Genomic DNA, 25,996 nt, shown 5'->3' with positions numbered 1-25,996 from the left:
TTACTTATTTTCAGTGAATTATCGGGAATCTAATGCTGCAGTCAGGGCCCATTTTCCTCAGCTGCTTTTCATCTTAGTTCTGCATTGCTGAAGACCATTACTTTTGGCTGTTTTGATCATTTGAATCATGTACTGGTATCCTCTTCCATTTCACCTCCTTTATGAAACTCAGCTGTTTTTGGTTTCCTGTTCTCTGTCATGTGTTCTCTCTTTTTTTCATGGCAACAGCTAATCTAGAAATCTAGAAATTTTAAACACAATTCCTAACCCCCAAGGGAAGAAAAGAAACAAAGCTAAATTGTAAACTCCTCTAAATGTAGGTCTTCTATTTTAAGCCCCCAAAGGAGACCAAGCTGAGCACTTATTAACTGCTCAGCAAATCGATGTGTATGTTTGTAATTTTGGCCACCTCTCAGCCTGTTTCCTCATCTGTAGATTGTGATAAGATTACCTGGTCCTTCAGGTGCACTGGAGGGTGCACATGAGAATAATCACCTTAAAATGCCTTGAAAAGTAAATGTTGTGTGTACAGTGCTTATACTTCCTAGAAGCAGTACCTTCCTATTGCCCCAAAGCAGTGAGTTATACCTTAGCACCAAAGAAGTCACAGTGTTTGTTTCAGATCGCATAGGAAGAGAAAGAAACATTGATGCTGATAGAAGGATGAGGTGGTTAGTGGGAACTATTTGAAACAGGCAGCTTCTTAGTGACCCTTAAATGTCACTTTATAGGTGCTTGGCCATCTTACCTTCTTGGAAGAGTCAGTGGGTTCCATAAATGAGTTGAACTACTGATGGATTCTATTTATGAGCAAAATAAACTACTTAAGAAACTTGTAGACATATGACTGGTACAAATGGGGGAAAAGAATAGCTTCAAATAAAATCTCAATGAGTATCAGCTTCAAACAGTATCTCTCAGCACACAACTAAAGGATGCCCTTAAGTTGGCCATTGCAAATTCAAATTTGTTGACCATATGAAATTATTTCATAAGAGATTAAATGGAGTAAAAATGATGTATAAGAAAATAGCAAAAGAGGTAAATCAGATGAAAAATTAAAAGAAGGCCCCAACTCACGTATGAATTAAATTTTTAAATAAATACAATTAACATTTATATTTATTGAGCAGTTGTGATATACCATACATTGTTCTAAGCTCATTGTATGTGACAATTCATTTATTCCTCATATCAATCCTGTGAGGAAGGAATTATTATTGTCACTTACAGATGAGGAAACGAAGGCACAGAGAGGTTAATACTTTGCTGTAGGTCACACAGTTCGTAAGTGGTGGAGCCAGAAGTTGAACTCAGACAGGAAGTCTGCCTCCAGAACCTGTGTTCTCAACCACTAAATAAGCTACATTAAAGTAAAGAAAGTGCTTTGTGAATATCAAAGATCCATATAAAATCAAGGTATTTTGATCATGGTTATATCCACAGTACTATTTTTTTTCTGAGACAGAGTCTTAGTCTGTTGCTCAGGCTGGAGTGCAGTGATATGATCATGACTCACTGCAGCCTTGACCTCCCAGACTCAAGTGATCCTCCCATCCCAGGCTCCTGAGTAGCTGGGGCTACAGGTATGCTCAACTGGCTGATTTTAAAATTTTCTGTAGAGACAGAGATTTCCTATGTTTCCCAGGCTGGTCTCAAAACTTCTCTGCTCAAGTGATCCTCCAACCTTGACCTTCTAAAGTGCTGGGATTACAGGCATGAATAATATTTTTGAATAGAATGTACATTAGACATAATCTAGCTGAAATCCTATTTTGCGTCTAAGGGAACAGGACAGGTTAACTGACTTACTCAAGTTTACAGGTGGCCTAAAGTAGAGTCTAAATTTGTTCTATTTTAGTCATTGAATATTAATTTGTTCTATTTAAGATATTGATAGTGGCACCCCTGCAACATCCCCTACCCCATTATGTGGAAAGCATAGATTCCAATAATTTTGTTATAATTCTGTTTTTTGCCAACACCTTTATAAGTTCGATGTATTGAAAGAAACAAAATGCCAGTAGACTAGAAGAGGTAAATACATGAATATAGAAACAAAAAGACAATAATCTCTCAATTACTGAGCCTGCTTTTGGGTGCAGATATATTCCTAAGATTCAGCAAGTCAGTGTAGCTTCCTACCACCGGACTAGGGGGAACATGTGCATATATTATCCAGGACTGCCTCCCACTCCCTTCCCCTCCAACACACTTATCTACATGCCTAGCCCTTCAGTGCTCTCACTTTGGAAACACAGCCACCCACCCCACCTCCCTTCTGAGAGTTGTGTTCGGAGATGTCCGCTTCAAGGGATGCTTTCAGTATTTAACCGTCTTGACAACATGAAATAAATAGATGGTAAAAAAATTAGTTGTAATAAACTGAAGTTTTTACAGACCTTTACTCCAGAAATGCTCTTATATCTTAGACTAACATTGTCCAGTACCAAATCCCAAATAATGATGTAAAGGAAGTAATTATCAGGTATAAGGTACCAATGAGATTGCTGTACTGTTTTACTCACATTTGGTTGGCTTGGTAGAGGGCCCTTGCCTGGGTAAGTCCCCAGCTCCCCAGGTTTTGGTGGGTTCTCCCAGAAGTGTTCCACATGTGTGGCACCTCCATGGCATGTGCACTGTCCCACCTCTCTGCTGGGCACAGATGTCCAGGTCTGGTGGCTGTCCTACGAGTGCCTGAGGTGAAATGGGGGAGACCAAATCTTCCCCCTTGGAATGAATCCAGACACAGGAGGCCAAAGGAGTGTCACTAGGAGGCCAGTGTGTTACTGAATTGAGAACAGTGGCCTCCTTTCTGTCCAGGACCAGACCTGCATCCAGGGAAGTGGGCTGGAGACAGGGTAGGGATGCTGAGCTATTTCCAGTCAATTCTTGAGAAGCAGAAACTCTAAGGAAAGTGTTTCCCTGAGTCCACAGAACCATTGGTGGTGATCCACAGATAGGTTTCCTGGAATCCGAGAATGCAGCCGGTATGGTGTAAGAAATTGAGTGTTGTAAATGCATATGTAAATGTTTTCTGTGGTATTGCACAGGGTCCAATACCAATACTTTCAGCAGGTTCTCAAAGGGGTCTATGAGCCAAAGAGATTAAGAACTATCTCCCTCTCCAAGGCTTTGCTATCAGGTGAAGCCCCTCAACCCACAGCTCCTTCTTCACTTGCCAGGGACCCTTTGGGCCCTTCCTCTTTGGGGCAGCTGACTGTGAGAGAAGGCCATTGGCTCTACTCTGCAAAGAGATTCCTCCCTGCAAATTCTCCAAATATGCCTAAATATGCCTGAACCCAATAGAAAACTATGGCTCCAAAAGACATCCTTGCTACATGAGTTTAATTACATTTAGAAAGGTAGGTTTGCACATCTTACTGCCAGCCCTCCTGCATTTGTAGCAGAGGTTGTATTATCATTTTAAAACAGCCTTGGGGAAAAAAACTTCTTTTTCTTAGAGAGTGACAACTTATTCTGGGGAAATAGCAAGAGTGGTAATGGAGAGTGTTGATTTAATTAATTTTACTGCCTCTCTGTGTCTCCTAGGAACAGGTAAAATAACTAAATGAAATGGTAGGTAGCAGTTCATCTTCATGATCCCCACAATCAAGTCAGAAGGAACTTACTAAATTGTGGAAGCCACTGTGCAAGGCACAGTTCAAAGAATACTAAGAAGGTTTTAGGTCCCGGGATTCAGAGGCACACCTGCCATGGGCCCTCTGAAACCAAAGTCTAACGGGATTATACACACTTGTTTAAAGCAATAAAATGGCTCCTGCCTGGGAGAAGGCACCCTTATGTTGGGGTAGTTGGTGATGGGAGGGGGCAGAGGCCAGTATACAATTTGGGAGGAAACATTATATCCATAAGAATCTCATATTTCTGTAGTTTGTATTGATTTGTACTTAATTTCATCCTTTCCCTGTTTTTTTGCTCCAAAGTGGTTCAGTTAATTAAATGGCTTGTTTACCTTTTCAGACTTATGTCCTAGAACATCCTATTTTCTTCCAAGCATCTCTGGAGAAAGCAGGAAACTGCTTCCCACTTACTTGCAGGGGCAGCAAAACCACAGGCTTTCTTTTCCTTTGGCTCTTTTGTTGTAACGGTTCCCATCTGCTTCCTAGAGAAGAAAAAGAAAACTGCATTGCATTCAACACATGCTGGATCGAGGTTTCACACTGATTATTGAGATTAGAGCCAAGCGCATTTGCAATTGCTCCAGACGGGTCCCTTTATCGACTGAACTGCCCTTAGGAGGGAGCTGTGCCGGGAAGACAAGCTGACCAGCGTCAAAGCTCTAGCAGCTAAAACAGTGCACCCCCTGCTCGTCGAAAATGACTCCTGATCTTCCTAAATGCCAAATTGGTCTTGCCTCTAAGGATTTTGATTTATCCTAGATTGTCAAGTTCCAGCATTGCCTAATAGCTTAGCTCCACTGCCTGTGTTTGCTTTTAATGAGCACTATTTTACTTACGTCTCTAGACAGTGAGAGTAGGCGAGCAGGTCGCGTGGAATCAACACCAACTGGGACACCTGCGGATGACTGCCTGCTGCCTCAGTTACTAGCAAGTCAGCCCCCACTTCTGCCTCCCTGCCCGCGGAGGCCCCCACAGCAGCTCCATCTGTTTGGGGATACCAGGCGGCTTACATCCACCAGCTTTCTTAGTTGGCTGGAAACCTGCTCTCCCCCTCCAGGTGCTGGCACTCACAGATGATGGGTCTTAACTCTCGGGTGTAAAGGTATGCAAACACGTGCAAGGCATCCTTCCATTACCTGTTGGTTTATCTCTTCAGTGGCTAATTTGCCTGGGGGCTCTGTAACGGGAGTCCAAGCATGGAGTTCTTGGTGAACAGGATTGCATTTCCGTCTGTAATGCATGTCTCCAGCTTCATTTTAGAAAATGTTCTAAGGGATGCAGAAAAGGGAGTCCCCCCACATTTTTCTGAGACAGTCATGGCCAGAGCACAACGTATTAGAGTTATCAGGGATGTCCCTAAATGAGAAAGCCCTTTGCCAAGGATTTGTATTTGGCTAGCAAAATTTAAAAGAAGGAAAGAGAAAAGAGGGAGAGAGTCTCTGTCTTATAAAATATGAGTACTGTCCTGCCATTGTCATGCTCTGTGTGAGGTTCCCCCTGTGTCTCACTTTATAGAATCTGATAATGGCATGAGGTTTCAGAAAGGAAACCAGATGACATCACCCCATGGAAGCAAAATTCACACTCAAAGCAGATAGAGATGATTTTAAACCTGTTTCAGACTTCAACAAACATCATGATTCAGAAGCATCTGTGACTTTTTAGCAGTAGTGTCTCCAGTCATCATGTACTACTTTTTATTAAATATGTGGGATCATCTTTCCCTACCTTCATCACCATAAAGATATAGCAAATGGACTAGTGTATCCAAATACTGCTATGTGATCAGAAAGTCATTTCATGGAAACCAATTCATGATTTTCATAAATTTAATACATGCCAATTTCCCAGTAGAATGCTGATTGCAGAGGCTGGGAGGTGGAGGGAGTGGGGAGATGATGGCCAAAGGGTATGAAATCTCAGAAGGAATACTGTTTTTTTCTTTTTCTTTTTGAGATCTATTGAACAGTGTGATGAATATAGTTAATAGTAAGAGTACTGAACATTTCAAAATTGCTAAGAGAGTAAATTTTAAATGTTCTGACCATAAAAAATGTTACTTATTTGAGGTGATAAATATGTTAACTAGCTTGATTTAATTATTCCACATTGGATTTATAAATCATGAAATCACTTTGTACCCCATACACTTATACAATTATAAATTGTTAATTTACAATAAGATATTCTTAAAAATTCCTCTGGTAATTTTTGGAGCCAACCATACAGGACTGTGTCAATTGTGGGGAGTTAATTTCTTTTGTTGTTGTACTGACATCAGTGGTGGAACAGATTACTCTGGACCACTTTAGGAACTTTATATTTAGATCTATCATTTTAACAGACTAGTTTCTAGAGTTTGTTCGTTTCCATCAGAAGTTTAGTAATTAATAAAAATGTTGTTCTTTCCAAGTCCTCATGGACACAATGCCAGATGAGAATGGTCTGGAAGCCCACACATGGGTGAAATTGGAAGATAATCTGATTAAGAAAAGCAAGACATCATTTAATCAAAATATATTCTCTTCTCTTACCACTCACACACCCACTTAGCTGGTTTGTTTATTTTTTTCCCTGAGCTTGGGAGACATATTTTGCTCTCAAATAGAAGTGATCTGGGGCACCAAATGCCCCTGGGCTTTATGTTTGTGGTCCTTCTTCAGCTCTGAATAACACAGGGTTTTAAGCCTTTTGATGATTGTTAGGTCTGCTCATGAAGGTCACCTGGGGAGTCTCTTTGTTTTCATGTCAATGCCAGGGGCTCATCATTTTAGATTTGGATTTAGTTGATCTAATGATGAGGCCATGGCTTTGATATTTTTTGGAACCTTCCCAGGTAATTCTCAGCTAGGTTGAGAGCTCCTAGATTAAACTCATCTCAGCATTACCAGAAGGAGAATAAGTCAGTTCAAGTTAAAACAAACAGGCAAATGCAGGTAAAAGGAGCCTACTACCCCAATAATTGACTTTGCTTTCTTTGAGAGTCTTAATAATGTCCTTCAGAGCCAGGTGTCAGTCTCATTTATTTCAGTATTCTTAGCAGAGCACCTGGCACGTTTTAGTTTGTAGAATGAATTAAGAAGATTATGATTTATTTTCATGTTATAATAGTGATTCATAATAAATTTTCAGAAATCATTTATATGACATCTTCAACTTACAAATACTATGGAACAACGAAAAGTAAGACAGAAAAAAAATGCTGTTGAGCAGCCAAAATAGATGTCAAAAAGACTAGGATGATTCTAGTACACTTTATTTCTGGGAGCATCCCTCAGGCTGCTCTGAGAGCTCTGTTCCTTTTCTACACACAGTTCTAACAGTCTTGCTTCTCTGGTTTCTCCATTCATAGAAACTAAAAAGGGTAAAAAATGACTACTTTGCAGTTTGACACACAAAAAAATTATGCATTATAAAAGTAAACAGGGCCAGGCACAGTGGCTCACACCTGTAATTCCAGCACTTTGGGAGTTTCGAGGCAGGTGGATCACAAGGTCAGGAGTTTGAGACAAGCCTGGCCAATATGATGAAACCCCATCTCTACAAAAAATAAAAAGTTAGCCAGGCATGGTGGCCGGCACCTGTACTCCCAGCTACTTGGGAAGTGGAGGCAGGAGAATTGCTTGAACCTGCGAGGCGGAGGTTGCAGTGAGCTGAGAGCATATCACTGCACTCCAGTCTGGGCGATAGAGTGAGACTCCATCTCAAAAAAACAAAACAAAACAAAACAAAACAAAAAACAGTTGAACTCAGAGAATATTACAATCATGCTGGATACATGGAGGTTATAAAAATAAACTCTTTCAATGAGTATCAGGTGAGCTTCTACCTAGCACCAGGTCACAGGTTCTTGCTCTTGAGATGCCTCAAGTGTAGTAACATTATGAACATTATGCTGTCATCACTGCTGCTACTGCTTGGTTTTCGTTGTCCAAAACATGTCATAGTTTTTATTGCTGAGGCCCTAGTTCAGGCCATTCTTATGGTCTCATAACTCTTTCTCTGATCCATATAACTTCCTCCAATCCCTCCTTTTATTGCTTCCAGAAAGATCTCCCTAAATGCAAATCCCATCATATTAGTACCAATTAGAAACCTCTAGCAATCCCCACAAGCTACAGGATTTAGCATAGACCACTGTATAAAGCTCTTCATGACTGATCCATATTTATCTCCCAGCCTCCTTGTACCTCTCCTGCTTCTCATTTCAGGCTCTGTGAACTGCTCTGGTTCTCTCCATACACTGCACTATCTTCATGCCATCCTTTCTCACTGGATGCCTTTTCTTTTTGCCATTTTAGCTACCTGAATCTCCAGGAAGTTTTTTTCAGCACCTACTCATGCCACACATATGCCACCCGCCTACCTAGGCTAGTTATCTTCCCTTTGATCTTACCATACATCGAAATAATGTTCATATGTGTTTATTTTCATGGCCACTTCCTCCTCTCCACTGCCCTTCTTCCTTTTCTACTTCCCAGCATTTTAAGAAACCAGAAGGTGGGAATCATCTGTTTACCATCTTTTCAGTGTTTGATATAAACAATAAGCGACAGTTGAATGGGACTAAATTAAAAGCTCTTTTCCATTCATTTTCCATTCATTTTTGAGACTCAGATGTCATGTCTCAGCAGGAACCTCTGTACGTAGTTCACAAGCTCTGTGTTTCTACAAATGGTTTCCAGGATTTGGCCGTGGAATATGATGCTCTAACAGTGATATAGCAAAGTCATGGGGAGCACTGGAGATGACATGAGCTGCCTGGGATCAATTTGTAAAAGTTATTTTCTGTAAGCCTTGATTCCTTGTCTGTTTATGTGCAGTGCCTGACATGCCAAAGATAGAAAGCTAAAAATGTATTGAGCACTTAACTGTAATTGTTTTTATTTGATCTCCACAATACATTTTGGCAAATGCAAGGCAAATAGTATTATTCCCTTTTTTATAGAGAAGGGCATGGAGTCTCAAACTTGCTTAAGGTAACATGCCCAGTAAGTATTGGTTCTGCTGACAAAATTTAGAAATTCTGATTTTAATTCATTGTTTTCCCATGACTATATGACATCCACATATGTGCTACAAATGATGGTTTCAATGATGAACTTGACTCATCAAGAAAAGATTCTAACCAGTATATCATGTTGCATATGATATGCTTGCTATAATATACTGCACAGGCAATACCATAGGTAATAACTTTTAGAAAGTGTTCCGGTCAAAAGTTTAAATAAAACCAAGAGAAATGAAGTTCTGAAGGGACTAAGATTCATGTATATAAAAAATAAGCTTACATCGAACACCTTATCCCCTGAGTTATAAATCAAGTATTATTGTAGCCAAATTTTAGTATGATTGTAGTAGATTTATTAAGAAATTAGGATCATAGGACAGAGAAGTTCCTTCAGTTGTGTTCTTAATTACTGATTGTCCTTTAGATAAAGTCATGCTTTGCCTAGTTCATAATAGTAATGGGTAAATTTTAGAGACCTTGCATTGAAAGCCACCTTCAGTAATCCTCCTCTTAGTTTTCTAGACTTGCTACCTAAGATCTAGCCTAAATCTTTCATAAATACCTGAAACCACTTTTCTTTTATTACTATTCTTAAATTAGAGGTTATCTGGTTCCTTTACTTGTCTCGACTCACTGGTTCCTCTTCTATATTATAAACTTTTTTTTTGTTGTTTTGTTTTGAGGTGGAGTCTCGCTCTGTCACCAGGCTGGAGTGCAGTGGCGCAATCTCGGCTTACTGCAACCTCTGCCTCCTGGGTTCAAGTGATTCTCCTGCCTCAGCCTCCCGAGTAACTGGGACTACAGGCGCCCATCACCACACCCAGCTAATTTTTATATTTTTAGTAGAGACAGGGTTTCACCATGTAGGCCAGGATGGTCTTGATCTCCTAACCTCGTGATCCACCTGCCTCAGCCTCCCAAAATGTTGGGATTACATGAGCAACTGTGCCCGGCCTTTTTTTTTTTTTTTTTTTTACAGTAAGGGCTCTATGTAAGGTTCTGTTTGCAATGGGAGAAACAAGTGAATTGATTCCCAGGGCATTAAAAAATCTTTATTGTTTACCAAAAAATATTTGATTGTTTGAGATGGGCCTCCTTGGAGCCCTAGTCTGAAGTTGGGTCTACTCAGTATAATCTTTGGAAATGTTTGTTTTAATCTGGGCCTCACATACAGCACTGCCTAGATGCAGCAGTATAATGGGTATCCTTTTAAATGAAGCTAATAAAGCTTTCTTTAATCTTATGAGCTAGACTGTTCCGCCTTCTCTTGGTTACACTAGGGGGCACCTGCTGTGATGTAGATTTCCGGGAGCCACTTATACCTTTCTGAATAATAATCTCTAGGGTGGGACTCTGGCATCTGCATTATAATAATCTTTCCAGGTGATTGTTCTACACACTATCTTTGAGAATCTGTGATCCAGGTTGTATTTTGCACCTCAGTGACTAGTGGGTCAGTTTATGTTTTTTGCCAGTAGATGAAGCAAACAACCACCCTATTGAAAAGTTCTTGCTCTTTGGCCTGAGAGTGGTACTTTTCCACTCTTGCTTGGTGTTCTGCTTCCAAACTAATTTCAGTGCTTAGCTGCCCACTATATTGATTTTAAAATGGGCTCAGCCATGTTGGGAATTCTAAGAGTGAGAGTTAAAGCTAGCCTTTTGTTTTAACAAAGGTGTGAGCTTGGCTACCAGCTATCCATAATGATACTGCATCTCAGGAGAGACTCTTATTACTAGGAGTCATGAGGAAGAGTCTATTGATTGATCTTTATCCTGAAGAGCTAGAAATCAAAAGGCAAAGTGTTTCTTCACTAGAGGGTTCTCCTATTTATCATGCAAGCTTTGATTTTAACATTCAGTCTCATACGTGCCATATGTTTATATTTAGTGGAAAGTGAAACAATCATTGGCATCCAAATTGCGAATTCTCTTAGGGAGGGCATCCGAATGGAATTCCGACTCCTTGAAGGAAAGAGAGCTTGTGTTTTACATCATCCTTTTATCATTTGAACCTTTTGCATCTTGTAGGTTAAATGTTGTCAGTTGCTCTTCAAGGAGATTTTACCAGCTATTTGCACTTCTCTGGTCTGTGCTCTTTTCATGTCAGATAACTATGCCTAAGATGGTGGGCATCTCAAAGAGGAAAAAGAAAGGCTGCCTTTTTTTTTTTCCGGTTCACCAAACTATATATTTTATAGTACAAATGCACTTCCAATCAATGGTAAAAGACAAATGTATTTTATTCTAATAATAATGTCATTATTAGCATAAATAGGCACAATCTCAGTTTTTAAAAATAGAGCCATATGACTCTATTCACTGGTTATGCAATTCCCAAAAAACTGGTGCTTAGTTATAAAAAGCATGGCATTGTTGGGGCAAGAGAAAAGCCCAGAACCTAGGAGAAAGGTAGGAAAAGTCCATGTGAATGGCATTGAGAGTCATAGGCCTCAAGAGGCCATTTACATTATTTTAGCAAATTGGGTGTTTCCTCTTTCAAAGTAACCATATTACAGTTTCTCAACATGTAAGGAAAACAGTATATCTCAAGAAAAAAAAAAATCTGAAGTAACACTAAATGTCTTAACTTGCTTTTTATATTTATAATCAACCATTCTTATTTGGTATTTATTATATGTTTATTTTCTAATTATAATTTCATAGAGTCCTTTGAAATTGTTGCTCTGTCACTCTGAGTGAAAAGTATATGTTTTTATTACAATGGGACAACTGATTACATTTGCATGATTCTGAAACAGAGACATATTGATTGTAAAAAATTCAAACTGTACCAAAAATTATAATCAAAATATAAAGCCATAGAGAAATCTACAACTCAAGGATAACTTCTTTTATCAGTGAGGATTAGTCACTTTTATCAGACATCTCTCCATGCATAAATACAAACACACAGGTGTAGTTTTAAAATTTAGGCCAGGTGCAGTGGCTTATGCCTGTAATCCCAGCACTTTGGGAGGCCAAGGTGGGTGGATCACCTGAGGTCATGGGTTCGAGACCAGCCTGCTCAACATGGTAAAACCCCTTCTCTACTAAAAATACAAACAATTAGCTGGGAGTGGTGATGGGTGCCTGTAATCCCAGCAATTTGGGAGGCTGAGGCAGGAGAATCACTTGAACCCGGGAGGTGGAGGTTGCAGTGAGCCAAGATTAGCGCCACTACACTCCAGCGTGGGTGACAAGAGCGAAACTCCAAAAAAAAAAAAAAATAACATGAATGTGATCACACTCAGGATGCATTCTATAACCATTTATTTTCCCCACTTAGACATATATCACTGATATCTTTTCATGTCAATAATTGGAGATGTCATTTTTAACGGTCTTGTTGTTTCCCACTGCATGTTGGTTCCCTAGGTTTTGTTTCCTCCTGTCCTAGGCATGAACTTATTTTTTTCTATTTCAAAACATACTTGTGCATAAATCTTTTTAAATTTACCTAGTTATTGTCTTAGCATAAAATCTTGGACATGGAATTTCTGGGCCAAAACTTAGGTATAACTAACATGATGATTGATACATATGACCAACCATCGTTCCAGAAAAGTTGAAGCAAGTTTCATTACCAGTAACAGTGTATGGATATGTCTTTTTCCCTACCCTCTTTAATACCAAGTTTTAAAAAATTAGAAAATGTGTTAATATGCTAGATCAAAAACATGTTGATTTCATTCATATTATTTCAGTAAAGAGAAACATCTTTTCCTATTAGGCATTTGTGTATATTTTATCTTTTTGGGGTTGCCTTTTTTTCTGGTTTTCTATTAGATAATTTCTTTTTTGAAAGAGTTCACCTATCCCATTTTATGAGTTCTCTGTATAAGAATATGAACCTTTATATGGCACTTGAATTGTAAATGTTTTCCATAGTTTGTTTTGTATGTTTAAGTATTCTTTATAGTGTTTTAAGTTTTTTACATCAGTGTTTTACACTGTTTTACAAGTTTTACATCAGTGATGAGTATTTTATTTTCATAACAAGAGTTGTGTGTGTTTTTTTTTTTACAATGTAAGAAATCTTTTATTTTTTAAAACTTGAGATTATGTTTTTCTTAGGTGGAATATAAGATATAAAATTCAAACATTCTTGTGATAAGCAAACATTTTGCATTTACTTTGGTTCTGTTATCTTCAGTTTGGATTATACCTTTGAGACTAGGAGCATAAACATACAATTGATGAATTTGCTATTTCTTCTTTACAGATCAATTTTTCTCTGTGTCTAGGTCACCACTAAAGACTTAAAATTGGCTAATTTGACATAAAAAAGAATGAAATTATGTTCTTTGCAGCAACATTGGTGCAGCTGGAGGGCATTATCCTAAGTGAAATAACACAGAAACAGAAAATCAAATTCTGCATATTTTCACTTGGGAGCTAAACGATGAGTACACATGGACATAAAGATGGAAACAGCAGGCACTGGGGACTCCATAAATGGGGAAGTGGGGAAGAAGGGAGGGGGGCAAGTTGAAAAACTGCCTATTGGGTCCTATGTTCATTAGAAGTCCAAACCCCAGTATCATGCCATAGATATATATTTTATATATACATATATATGGCATGTTATATATATTATATATATATAAAACAAACCTACACATGTACCCGCTTAACCTATAATAAAATAAATAAGTGCAAGGTAGCAAAAAGTTGGCTAATTTGACAGAACCTTACAATTTGCAAATTTAAAATCAGAAAAATTATTGATTTGATTTATCCATTTACTATGCAAATGTATACAGCATGTGATAATGTACAAAAAACATTCTCACATGTTTAATTCTATGTGCTTCTCAGAATCACCCTGTGAGTTGAATACTATTATATCTATTTTATATATGTAAAAAACTGAGGCTTGGGGGAAAGAAAATACAGTATTTTTCTGACATGAGATCACTGAACTAATGGGTGTATGACATGATCAGGATTTGAATTCAGGTCTTTGAGTGCAAATTGTGTATTTTTCTTATTTATTTCTGCCATATCCTGATTTTACTTTTCACTATAATAAAAATAAACAGCAGATGCTTAATGTCAAGCTTGTCCAATTGTCTGTTAAGTGACTTCTTAAAATGAAAAATATGACATGAAGATATTTTCATTGCACCTACAGAAGGGATTCTGATGTCCAGAGGTTTTATGCATTTTGAGCACTTAGCTAGGAATAGAAGAATACATTAGTCAATCTGGCTTTAGAAATGTTAGCCAAAGACGTAAAGGCAATTACCAAGTCACACTCCATAGCTGCTGAGAACCTGCAATGACATGTCCTTGATGAATTCCCCTATGGAGCTAATTACACGGAGGAGGGAAGGAGGCAAACATAGCATCCCCTGTGGAATTTGCTCTTGCACTGCACAGCTTCTCCTCAACACACCACGGTACTAGAAACTAATATTTTTCCAAAGAGACATGTCACCTCTGACATCGAGGGCCATCATATTAACAAAACAAGGATCAGATGGAAGAAACACCATTAAGAAAGGCCAGAATCCACACAGACCTGCAGAGGTGGAATGAAATCCTTCACCCTGTCACCTGAAGATGCCTGTGCTCATCTAAGGTGTATATGCCTTGATGCTAACTTAATCTTTATCCCTCAAACAGCTCCTGGACATCTCTTTCCTCCCCACAAGTTTCTTCTCCCTGATGGCACCCCAGGCAGTGGGTGCCCATTTTCCAAAAGATTCCCAAATTCAATCTCCTTGGTCAGTCTCTTTAGGCTCCCTTTGAGAGTCTGCACAACAGGATTTCCACCTGATGCTGTCATATCTTTCTCCTTTGTTTGTTCATTTTTCCAGTGGGAATTTTCTTGGTTCTCTTTCCCAGTGACATTGAATGCAGTATGGTGTGTTTTTTTTGTTTTTTTGTTTTTTAAACACTATCTGAGAGAAAAATTCGGCATGACCATATCTATTTCTGCTCTGAAAAGCCAGAATTCATTTAGGGCAGAAAAGAAAATCAAGGGTGCTGTGGTTGGTGAATAAGACAAATTAAAATTTTGTTTTTTCCTTTTACAATGGTTTAATTTTGATAAACAGGTATCACTGTAGCTTTCAGTAAGAGGCATCTGCAGTTACATTTTCCGCCTTGCTGGTCCTATGCAAAGTCAATATGTCATTGACTTTTACTTCACGCAAGTTCATTCCTCTGCCTATTTGTGAGTATATATTACAATGTGCCTTTAAAAAACTCATTATTTTGTTTTTAATACTCAAGAGGTTGTTTCTCTCCCAAAACATCATGGTTCTTGAGATGAGGAGAAATCCTCCTGAGAAAAGGGTTGCTACATTTAGCAAATAAAAATATAGAATGCCCACTTAAATTTGACTTTAAGATAAACAACAAATAATCTTCTAGTATAAGTAGGTCACAAATATTGCATATGTATTTATGAAACAGACTTCTGCTATGTGCAATATTGCACTACAAATTATTTAAAACATTACACCAAACAATTATTCATTGTTTATCTGAAATTCAAATTTAACTGGGTAGTTTATGTTTTATCTGGCATCCCTACCTGAGACTAGTTTTTCGATTCTACAGAGACCAGAACTAGACTGTGTCAGAGGAAGCAGTATGTTTTTTAACTTTCACAATAAGTGAAGTAGAATGGCACTCTTTTCTCATTAGAAATAGCATAGGAATAGGTGTTAGTTCAAATATGTGTATCCTTTCCAGGGTTGATCCACACTAGCACTTCAGAATTAGGGTGGATGATGACATATATGCATTTAATAGTGTTTTATAAATAATTGCTTGAAGTTGCTCATGGCTTCTTTTGAAGGCATTCATTTTAATTAACTGGTATTCTTTTGTACTTCTTCCATATGGTAATTTTAACAAATCTTAACTCTATAAATCTAATCAGTAAATTCCCAAGTCTATTTAAATACTGTCATTTACACATTTTTGAGGATTGCAGTAAGCTTTAATGAAATATAGGATAATGAAAGGTAAACAAAATATCATGGCCATTGAAGTCCCTAAAATAAAATAAAAGTACTCCAAAGTGTTTAATAGAAACACAATTCCTTCAGGGCATGCTGTAAATATAAATCATGACTGAAGGTCCAACCAAGGTTAAGTGTAACTAGTATTGTTAGACTTCAAATGAGTCATATTTCTTAAAAATGCCAAATTCTGAATATCAAACTGAAATCTTACTAGAGTCTGAAAGAAACCTGATTATAAGACTAAAATATTAAGACCAACAATTTTCAGTTAGATAAACTCAAGGAGGAAGTCATGAAGCCATGCATCACAGCTACACTGCCACCTACTGGCCTTAAATTTTTAGAAATGAGACTCTAAGTCCCACCCTAATTCTCATTTTTAAAAACTGGTATGTTTTGTGTGTAGGGTAGGGAGAAACAGGATCTGTAATGGTTTTGTAGCCACTCCCCTCCAAATTCTATAACAGTGTGGTAGATTAAAGATGGTGGCAAATTCTTTCTCTTCTTCATATTGGGAAACAACGTCTAATTTTCTTCCTCTTGAATCTGAATTGGTCTTAGTGACTTGCATGATCAATGGAATGCAACAGAAGATGTGCTGGGAGTTTCAACACTATTTCTTAAGAAGGCTTTGATTTTTACCCAGGATTCAGGACTCTTAAAATGTAACTACCTGAGACAACAAGGAGGATGCTGGGGAGGCCACATGGAGGCCCTCTGGTAGATCGTTCCAGTAAGGCTCAACCTTCCAGTCATCTTTGACTGGGCAGACATATGAGTGAAGTCATCCTGGGCCCTCCAGTCCAGCCTGCCTGAGAGCTGAATACTAACAAAGTACTCTATTAGATGCCACCGGGAAGAGAAGAACAGCCCAGCCAAACCCTGCTGGAATTCTTGACCCATGAAATTCTAAGGTAACTAGTTATCAAATGGCTATATTTAGGCTACTAAGTTTTAGAGCAGTCTTGTAAGCAGCAATAATTCACCAGAACAAACAGTGATATATTGATCTTTATACTTAAAAGCAACAGAATGAGGTGGAAGAAGGATGTGCTGATTGGAGAAGGCAAAGGAGAAGTGGAATAAAATTATCTGAAAAGAGATCATAAATGCCATGGACATCAATAAAAGATGAACTAGAGATTTAGAGGACCCAGAGTAAGTTAAAAAAAATTCTAGTCCAAAGTTTTTTGCAGGCTGCTACTATGATTTTGGGTAACTCAACAACTTTGGCCCAACTTCTTAGAGATTCAGAGAGAAAATGGCAGTAAAATTTCACCTCATGCAGATGCTGTGAACAGTAATGAATAAACATGACAAATATGCTGCAAACAAGAGCTAAAAATGCTATGTAAGAAGCAATCTTGGCACCTACTAAAAGTCTTTCATCAGATGATTTCAAATTGAAGGTGTCTCAGGAGAAAAAAACATTGAAAATACAAACAGATTTTGTTTTTTGTACTTTTATTGAAAAGGTACATTTAAAAAAATACACAGACATTTTACCATTTACAGGTTGCAGATATAGATGCTCTAAAAGAGTTCACTCTATTTTGTTGTTTTATGATAACTCTTGCCCCTGATATCACAAACATTCCAGTCTAGTTGATATCGGTTTAGAAAGGGGGGCATGGGAGCATGACCTGCAATATATTCAGTGAACAGAAAGACAAATTGTTCAATTATAAATTTTTTATCTTCTGTACATTATTGCATTAGGGAGCCACAAAATTATGTAGCATCAATACAAATGAAAACAGGTTAAAAATGAAGAAGATACTTATATAGAAATACATGGATTCATTGTCTTCTTGCAGAATGCACAAGAGGTGCAAAATGTGCAATTTAGGAAGCTCTTTTCTGTTTGTATACGTTTGCTTAGCAACACAAACCAGTGAGGAAGCTACAAAATAAGTTAAACAAAAATAGCAAACAGGTAGTAATTATAGCTATGTTATATGGCTTTCTATTTCATTTAAATATCTCCAAATAAAATGTGAAATAAAGAAAATACATTACTTTATCTTTTGTTCTCTTAAAGAGAAAATTCAAAGCTACTTTGCTTCCTAACATTTACACAGCAACTAAAAATGTTTAATTCAGACAAGAGATACAGATCTAGTACTACACAGGATACAACAGTACTTGGGTCGAAACAGTACACAATCCCTGTCAACAACAGTACACCAAAAAGAGAACTTTGTGATCCGTTGGTAAGATGGTATCCACAAGTAAGCACTTGTGTTCATTGATTTTTGTTCCACACTAGAATACACTCAGTTGGATACCAGAGTTATTTACAGACATCTGAGGAAGATCCTAGTTTTCAAGTCTGTCAGGAAAATATTCCATATTGTTTTAAGCCAGATCATACCCATGGAAAATAAAGAATGATTTTCTTTCTTTTCTTTCTTACCAATACATGTTCAAGAAATCAAATATCTGAGATACACAAATTGAATGAGGTGGTGAGGGAGGGGTGGCGGGGAGGAAATAGGGAGATAAAGCCTATGCTGCTCAGATTACTAAATTATAGGAGCGGTCTCTAAAAGCCCTCGTGAATCTAGTGATATGTTTCTCTTTGGAATTGGGGAGCTGGGTGGTAGGGCTGCATTTTGTGAGTGCATGGGGGTACAGCAACACAAACTGCTTAAATTGCTGAATCCTTGTGGCTTTCTTTCTCAACTTCCTACTGGCCTCAAACGTCTTGGGGTTTGCAGACGTTAGTACGGAGCAAAGAGGATGGAGGCAGGAGTGGCGCGGATGGGCCCATGTCCAGGCCTCAGAAGAGCTGGAGGAATGGCTGGAGCTTGGAAGAGCGAGGCGGAGGGCCGGGGTGGGAGTGACAGCGCAGAAGACACGGCTGCTGCCGCTGCGAGAGGTGAGGACAGGAAGGCTGGGGCCAAAGGCTTCATCATATCTTTCTGGAATGCAAGTTTTGCCTAAGGGAGGGAGAAAACCAGGAATGGGGTGGAGATACTGTTTTTGAATAACCGCACCACAGATATCTTTTCATAAGAAAAACACCAACATTAAGAAGAAGTCTTAAATTTTGAAAATCTTCACCCTCAGAAGTCGAGAAATGATTATGTTCACAATGCTGGTTTCAGTGGCTCATGGCACAGCTTTCTTTTATTTGGTGGTCTTTGCTCCTGTGTGCTAGGGCACAGGGAAGGGCCTCTGAATAAATTCTAAAGCTATTTTATGCTGCTGCTCACCAGGAAAAAAACATGCCCAGAAGTTTCCTGCTTAGGTGATGAAGTTCAATTCGAAATTCAGGCTTGTCTTAAACCACGATGAGGCCTAGAGAGTTTTGTTTTGTTTTTGAAGAATATGTGTGATCCTTCCCTTCTCTTAGATAAGCTGCATTGAAGTTAGGTAATGAGTTCAGTACTTTAGGGACCCTGAAGAGTCAAGAAAACAGTTCACACCTCTGTCACTGGCTACTTAATGAGTATTCCTTGAAAAATCAAGGCTACATCAAATTTCTGTTGTTGAGAATGATTGTAAGTGGGCTAGAAACTCGCTATTTAATGGAATGCCAGGATGGAATCCTCCTGTGAAGAAATCAATCCTTAATTTCTCTCTCTTGCAATCAGGAGGAGCCTTGCAAGCTGGATTTGCTTAATGCAGGTAACACCTGCTTGCAGCGTCAGACAGAGGCTTTGGAGAAGCTGGAAGGTAATCTCAGAATTGCCTCCAGCTGGACAAGTTTAGCTTCATCCTCAGACTGAACACTGCACTGGGCCCAGTCCCAGGGAGATTGTGAAATCTATCCATCTTGGTATTTATATGACACTTATTGCTGGAGTCCCTAGGTGTTTTTGCAAAGACACTGAAAATAGCACATATTGAGAGCATAACAGGCTAATTACCAACATGCCTGCTAGAATGGAGAGAGCACACCATGCAGACACTGCTTTACCTTCTCATGCCAAATTAAAAAACAAAAAACCAAAGAAACAGAAAGCATGAGGATATTAAATTAAATGGATGGATTTTTGTTTTATGAAAGAAATCCCTCTTTCCAAGTTCAGCATCCCGGGATTCCTTAGGCATCATTTGTCCTTGTTCTTGAGCCTTTACTTTATATGCTAAAGAGGATAGTCTTTTGAAAATAACTTGGTAATGAGTAACATATTAGCTGTTAAAGAGGTTCAGTTTCTGTTTTCTAAGTAAGTTGTCCTATAGCAGGAGTTAAGCAGTTCAGTCTAAAACTTCTGTCTATGAGGGCTATTTAAATTCGAAACCTTTCATGACCATTAGACTCTATGCCCTCCTTGCCCACAGTGGCTGCCCAACCCAGCAAAGCTTCCCCACAAAACAGGTGAGCAGGTGAGGTAAACTTACTGCTAGAATACTTGGGCTCCGCTGGAGTTTGTTGTAAGGGCTGTATTTTGGCTTCAGTGGTTTCCCTGCAACTCGATCTTTATGCCTTCGGCTAGAAATGTGCTGAAAAAAGTTTGATGCATTAGCTGAATTGAAATATGAGTCTTATTCCATGTAAAATTTATTTCTAGGTAGCTGTTTTCTCCATTGCCAACTCTAGGTCCATAGTTCCATGATGGTGTGGGTAAAATCATTATGATTTCTAAATTAAGACTTACTCCTCCCTCAATTGTAATGCTTCTCTGTCTCTCTCCTGTTCTCTATAGCCCTTATCAGATTTTGCCTGGTATTAACACTGTTACTGATGAGTTTCTCTCTTTAATCAGATTTTGAGCCTTTGGAAGACAGGCTTATCATCTCACCTTACCAGAAGCTCCTGCTCAACTGTAGGCTCCAGTGACTACTGTTCCTGTCTCTCCAACATCTAGCCTGGAACCTGACATATAGTAACAGTAGATGCTCAAATATTTCATACTGACTTTTTCTTCCACATAGCACCTGTATTTGCATATTGTTTGCATCCTACAAAAGTTAGTCAACTTAACTGTGAGCACGGTAAAAACAATTCTATAGATGAGAAGATACACAGTCAAGTGGTGTTCTCAAACAACAATGTTTACTAATTCAGGATACGTTACCTGTTTGAGTTGAATTTCTGAATTAACATGAACATCACAGATTTCACAATGAAATGTCTTGTTCTGTAGTCCTGACCCCTTACTGCCATTCTGCATCTTTAATCTTGATCCAGGTCTAGGATAGGATTTAATTGGACCAGCCCCATTACGAGCTTCAACCATGGTCTTGTGTTTAGATCCTAAGAGAAAGAGACACATAATAAATAGCTATCCAAGAATTATACAGAGCTCTTTGTTTTCTTATCCTTGAGAAGTTTACCTGCAGGCTAAAATGCCCAATGCTTTTTTTAAATGATCACTTTAATGCTGATTTTAGTTTAACACGTTATTGTAAAAAATGGAAAATGTAAGAGTATATAATACAGAAAATATAGAGAAACATAAGAAAATAAAGATTATTCATGTTTTCACTACTCAGAGGTAACCACTATTATCATTTTAGGGTATTTCTTGTCAGATTCTTTTTTTAACGTACTAAAATTCTTTTCAAAATGGGGATCATACTAATGAAATATCCTAAAAATTTCACATAACAAATCATGTACATATTTTCTGATCATTATGTTTTAATGGCTGATTAATGTATATCATATTGGGTTACTATAATTTATTCAGTATTTCCCTACTGGTGGGCTTTAGGTTGTTTCTATTTTTTTTCTCTTTTAAGTGTATTGCAGTGAACACTGTGCATAAATATTTATCTTCATCTCTGTCACTTCATCCAAATGAGTTTTGGACAGTATTAGATGTTTTTAAGAAAATAAAGAATAGGACAAGTTTGATCTCCAAGCTGCTTTTGTCTTGCTAGTTGCAAAGTCATATGATCATACTCTTCTAAAATCACTCTTTTGAATCAAAAAAGTAGAGAAGCATTGAACAACCCTAAGGTCTGAACAACAAAAGATATGGTATTCTGATGGGAAAAGTTGCGTTTTATTATAAACATTATTTAAATGCAAAAGATAGCTGCTAACCTGTGTTGTGTGCCTCCAGCTGTGACAGGGAGTTCACAGCCACTTTGCATAGCGAACAATAAAGTAATTTTTTGGCTTTTTCTTCTTCGGATTCAACAACAGTACCGGGAGCTCCATTTGTGCTCTTGGAGGGAGAAGTGGCTGCTCCAGGTGGCAGGGGTGTTGTGCCAGATTTGAGGAGAAATGAGCCACTTTCAGAGCTTGACGGCTGACTGGAACTGCTGGCTTTTAACTTCCCTTTATCTTCTAAGAGAAACACAGACAGATCTTATTGAAGCCTCATATGTCATATAAACAAAGATAAATCACCATAAAGGAATTAAAAATAGAAATTTGATTCTTATGTGAAGTTTTTATTGCAGCATAGATTTCAGTTTATAAAGGTTAAATCAACCTCTATGTTTAAATCAAACAGAACACTATGCCATCAGTTTGATATTAGGTCATCCCAAGATAAGGATGACTTATGAAAAATGACATTGTTCTCCCACTTGGAGCAGGTAACTTTCTATCTGACATCCTTCAGTTGTAAATTATGCTACAAAGAAATCTTTATTATTAAACAAAACCACCTACCCTCTGATACAATTACATGATATGAAGGTAACATGAAATAAGCCATTAGGCCATGTTAGTTTCATTTGACTACTTATGTTTAATTATGACAGAGATAAGTTAAACTTTAATTTGTATACCAAGCTAAAATTTTAACTTTGGATTGTGGGATAGAAGAAACATGGTTAATTTTGGTTATGATTAGCTAAGTTTTTGCTGCTCTGTGGATGGCAATGCAATTTATCCAAAATATAAGAGACCAAGATTCCATTCATTATGCTTATTAATTACTGCCAGTCTAAATCAAAAGTTTTAAATAATGACATTAACCATAAGCACAATATGAAGATTAGCCAAGTCATTTAAAGACACTTTGGCAGTTTGATCATGTAGCTACTAAATGCTTATAATCCTCAAGGCCCATGTGTAGGCTGTGAGAGTCAGAGTGACTTTAACAGAATCTAACTCATTGAGGTTCATTTGCTATTCAAGACAGTCTCTGTTCAGTGACTCCTTTGGGAAAGAAACTGGGGCTTTGTAAGCAGCAACAAAATCCATCAAACATTTAATCCTAGTAGAGCTGGTACTTTTAGAAAATGTCTATAGATATGCTGATTAACTCTCACGAAGAGAGAAAGGGAATGAAATCTGAGAATATATTTGCTAATTGCCCTAGCTAATTTGGAATTGTATACCACTGGCCTAGAAGACTAAGAGGGAAGGAGAGACTAGGCAACAGCAATGTGGTGTGTGTTTCTGTGTGTATGTTACAACGTTCTGTATATGGGTAAACCTAAGCTTTTAGGACACATTGCAAATGATGGGAGATCATATTTCTACTAAAATATTATATAAAGAAAAGCCTAATTGATTTAGGAATCAGCAGTTGATTTCCATCCTTTTTTTTCAGTTGGATCCATTCAGGTTGAGACTAGACACAGCCAGGGTGCTATGGAGGGATTTCAAATCTGGGTGTTACTTAGAATAAATGAATGCTGAGATCCTTTTATACCCTTAGGTTGCACATTCCATATTCCCTTTCAGTGAGTGTATTAAAACTTCAGGACGAATGAAATATGATGGAAAAAGTCTTAGACTTTTATTAAACTGACCTCTACAGTGTGAGCGAAGGACATAAAATCATTCTTCCTAATTGGTAATAGTCAGCAAATTAGATTGGAGAATATTTTAGGCCTGGAACTCTCTCATCTATAAGGATCCCTCAGATTGAATTTGCAATCTTACAGAACTCATAAAGCAGCAAAATAATTCAGTAATCTTAATATTTGGAATTACTCAGTTTCTTGTGATGAAAATTAAAGTTATTACATACCAAAATCTTTCCTTGCTTCAAGCATTTCATATGAATTCGATCTAAAAGAATCTGAACTGTTTCAGTCATTGACTCACTCATTCTCTCATATTACTAATAATGTCCCTTATACTAATGTCCCTCATAAACCCTTACATTTGTATAGAACTTTACAGTTTATAAAGTGCTATGACTTACATTGTCTTATTAGCTCTCACAGAAAACTTGTGAAATAGGTAAGGCTCAAAATGATTATTCCTATCTTAAAGATGAGGAAACCGAGCCTTTTCAAAATTAAATAACATCCCATGGATTAGTAAGTGGCATAAATGAGCATGATGTTTTCTCTAACTGATCGGTCTGTGGTACACTAATATTTCAGCACAAAAGGAGGACTTAATATATCACTAGTGACATAAAAGTATACAACAGTCACCCTAGATGTGAAATAGCAGTTGCTTCCTTTTACAATTATAGGTTAGTTTTTAAAGTATATTTATTTGGTGTAAGTGAAAATATCTATCCTGTTCAACAATCATTTGATTTAGGTTATACTGAGAAGATGTATAAAATTATATATTTTCTCTGTTCCTATTTCTTTAAGAAAAATACTTCCTTTTCATATCTTGTTTTCAAAGAGGTAATTTGTGAATTAACAAGTACATATTAATAATATGTTAATTGCTGACAATGTGCTAGACACTAAAGAGAATAGTAAATAAAGTAAGTATGTACTATGAGAAAATTACAGCATAGCAGGAGGAAATGAGACAGTCATTCAAAGATCTCTAATTTACAACAGAAACTGGTAAGAGGCATGAGAGCACAGGGCAGAAAATGATTACTTCTGCTTGGGAAGAACGAGACATTTTTCATTAAGGAAGTGGCATTTTGAAGGTTTTGAAGGTCAGATTTAGATAAGGATAGAATAGGGTTGAAAATGAGTGGGAAGTGAATGGTTAGAAGCAGAAACATGAAGAAATACCTAGGTATTAGAAATCGTGGGGTTTTCTTGGTGAATACTTGGTAGTTGAGCATAGAGCTGGCAACAAGTGTAATGGGATGAAGGGGTGGCCTGCCCCTCCACACCTGTGGGCGTTTCTCGTTAGGTGGAAGGAGATACTTGAGAAAAGAAATGAGCCACAGAGACAAAGTATAGAGAAAGAAAAGTGGGCCCAGGGGACCGGCGCTCAGCATATAGAGGACCCACGCTGGCACCGGTCTCTGAGTTCCCTTAGTATTTATTGATAATTATCTTTACCATCTTAAAGATAAGGGAGTGGCAGGACAATAGGATCATTTTAGGGAGAAAATTAGCAGTAAGACATGGATAAAGATCTCTGTGACCTGGGTAAGTTCAAAGGAAAATGCTGTGCCTTGATATGCATATGCAAACATCTCCATAAACCTTTTAGCAGCATTGCTCCAGCAAGTCCCACCTTATGCTGTAAGGTGGTTTTCTCCTATCTCAGTAAACAGAGCATACAATCAGGTCTCACACTGAGATNAATTATCTTTACCATCTTAAAGATAAGGGAGTGGCAGGACAATAGGATCATTTTAGGGAGAAAATTAGCAGTAAGACATGGATAAAGATCTCTGTGACCTGGGTAAGTTCAAAGGAAAATGCTGTGCCTTGATATGCATATGCAAACATCTCCATAAACCTTTTAGCAGCATTGCTCCAGCAAGTCCCACCTTATGCTGTAAGGTGGTTTTCTCCTATCTCAGTAAACAGAGCATACAATCAGGTCTCACACTGAGATGTTCTGTTGCCCAGGGACGGGCAGGACTTTTAACCAGCAAGCTGCCTTCAGGCACTTGTTTAACAAAGACACATCCTGCACAGCCCAAAATCCATTAAACCTTGAGTCACCACAGCACATGTTTCTTGCAAGGATAAGGTTGGGGTAGGGTCACAGATTAACAGCATCTCAAATACAGAACAAAATGGAGTCTCTTATGTCTACTTCTTTCTATATAGACACAGTAACAGGCTGATCTCTCTTTCTTTTCGCCACAATGGGAGATATTATTATAGAGGTCAATTGAGCCAGAAGGCAGAGAATATCTTAAAACTATTAATATATATACTAAGGGCAGACACTTCCCTTTTAAAATTGAGATGTATGGTATGTTTAACACTTACATGATCTAAAATTCAGTTAAATTATGTTTTAAATTTTTTTCTCAGATAGGCCAGAGTCTTAATCTTTGAGAATATTAAGGAAAAATATTGACTTTGGAAATGTGTAAATGATTTTACTCTATTCAGGAAATTCTGTTATCAGATAGATACTATCTAGTCAATAAAACGGATCCTAAAATTTGAAAAGTCACTGATATATTTATATATTTGAATAGTGGCATTCTTTCTCAATATGCAAACGTCTAAACTTCAAAGCCTAATTTTGTTATTTTGAAAGAGATCAAACACAAATACATTCCTCCATATATCTCAGCCCTGGGCCCAACACAAACACATTCCTCCAT

General features: G+C 37.8%; 1 protein-coding gene and 1 long non-coding RNA gene across 9 annotated transcripts in view; one reads left to right on the top strand and one right to left on the bottom strand.

The window, feature by feature from the left end:
* Window positions 1-14,735: 14,735 nt before the first annotated feature.
* LOC108527110 (uncharacterized) lies at window positions 14,736-16,767 on the top strand. Its single transcript, XR_001884695.1, has 3 exons — window positions 14,736-14,836; window positions 16,282-16,549; window positions 16,661-16,767. It is a non-coding gene; the product is annotated as an uncharacterized LOC108527110 (long non-coding RNA).
* A 320-nt stretch (window positions 16,768-17,087) lies between these two features.
* Window positions 17,088-25,996, bottom strand: part of ZNF385B (zinc finger protein 385B) — a 439,446-nt gene continuing 430,537 nt past the window's right edge. For all 8 annotated transcript variants that reach the window (XM_017868262.1, XM_017868263.1, XM_017868271.1 and 5 more), the window contains 4 exons: window positions 21,637-21,882; window positions 20,663-20,841; window positions 19,986-20,087; window positions 17,088-18,577 (listed from right to left, as the gene is read on the bottom strand). In XM_017868262.1, coding sequence (XP_017723751.1) covers window positions 18,359-18,577; window positions 19,986-20,087; window positions 20,663-20,841; window positions 21,637-21,882 — 746 coding nt within the window. In that variant the 3' untranslated portion in view covers window positions 17,088-18,358. The remainder of the gene's footprint in view (window positions 18,578-19,985; window positions 20,088-20,662; window positions 20,842-21,636; window positions 21,883-25,996) is intronic.

The sequence above is a fragment of the Rhinopithecus bieti genome, unplaced genomic scaffold (assembly GCF_001698545.2).
Source record: "Rhinopithecus bieti isolate Rb0 unplaced genomic scaffold, ASM169854v2 scaffold_3062, whole genome shotgun sequence".
Taxonomy (NCBI): domain Eukaryota; kingdom Metazoa; phylum Chordata; class Mammalia; order Primates; family Cercopithecidae; genus Rhinopithecus; species Rhinopithecus bieti.
Note: the sequence above shows the minus strand (reverse complement) of the source record. Positions and strands in the feature narration are given on the sequence as shown.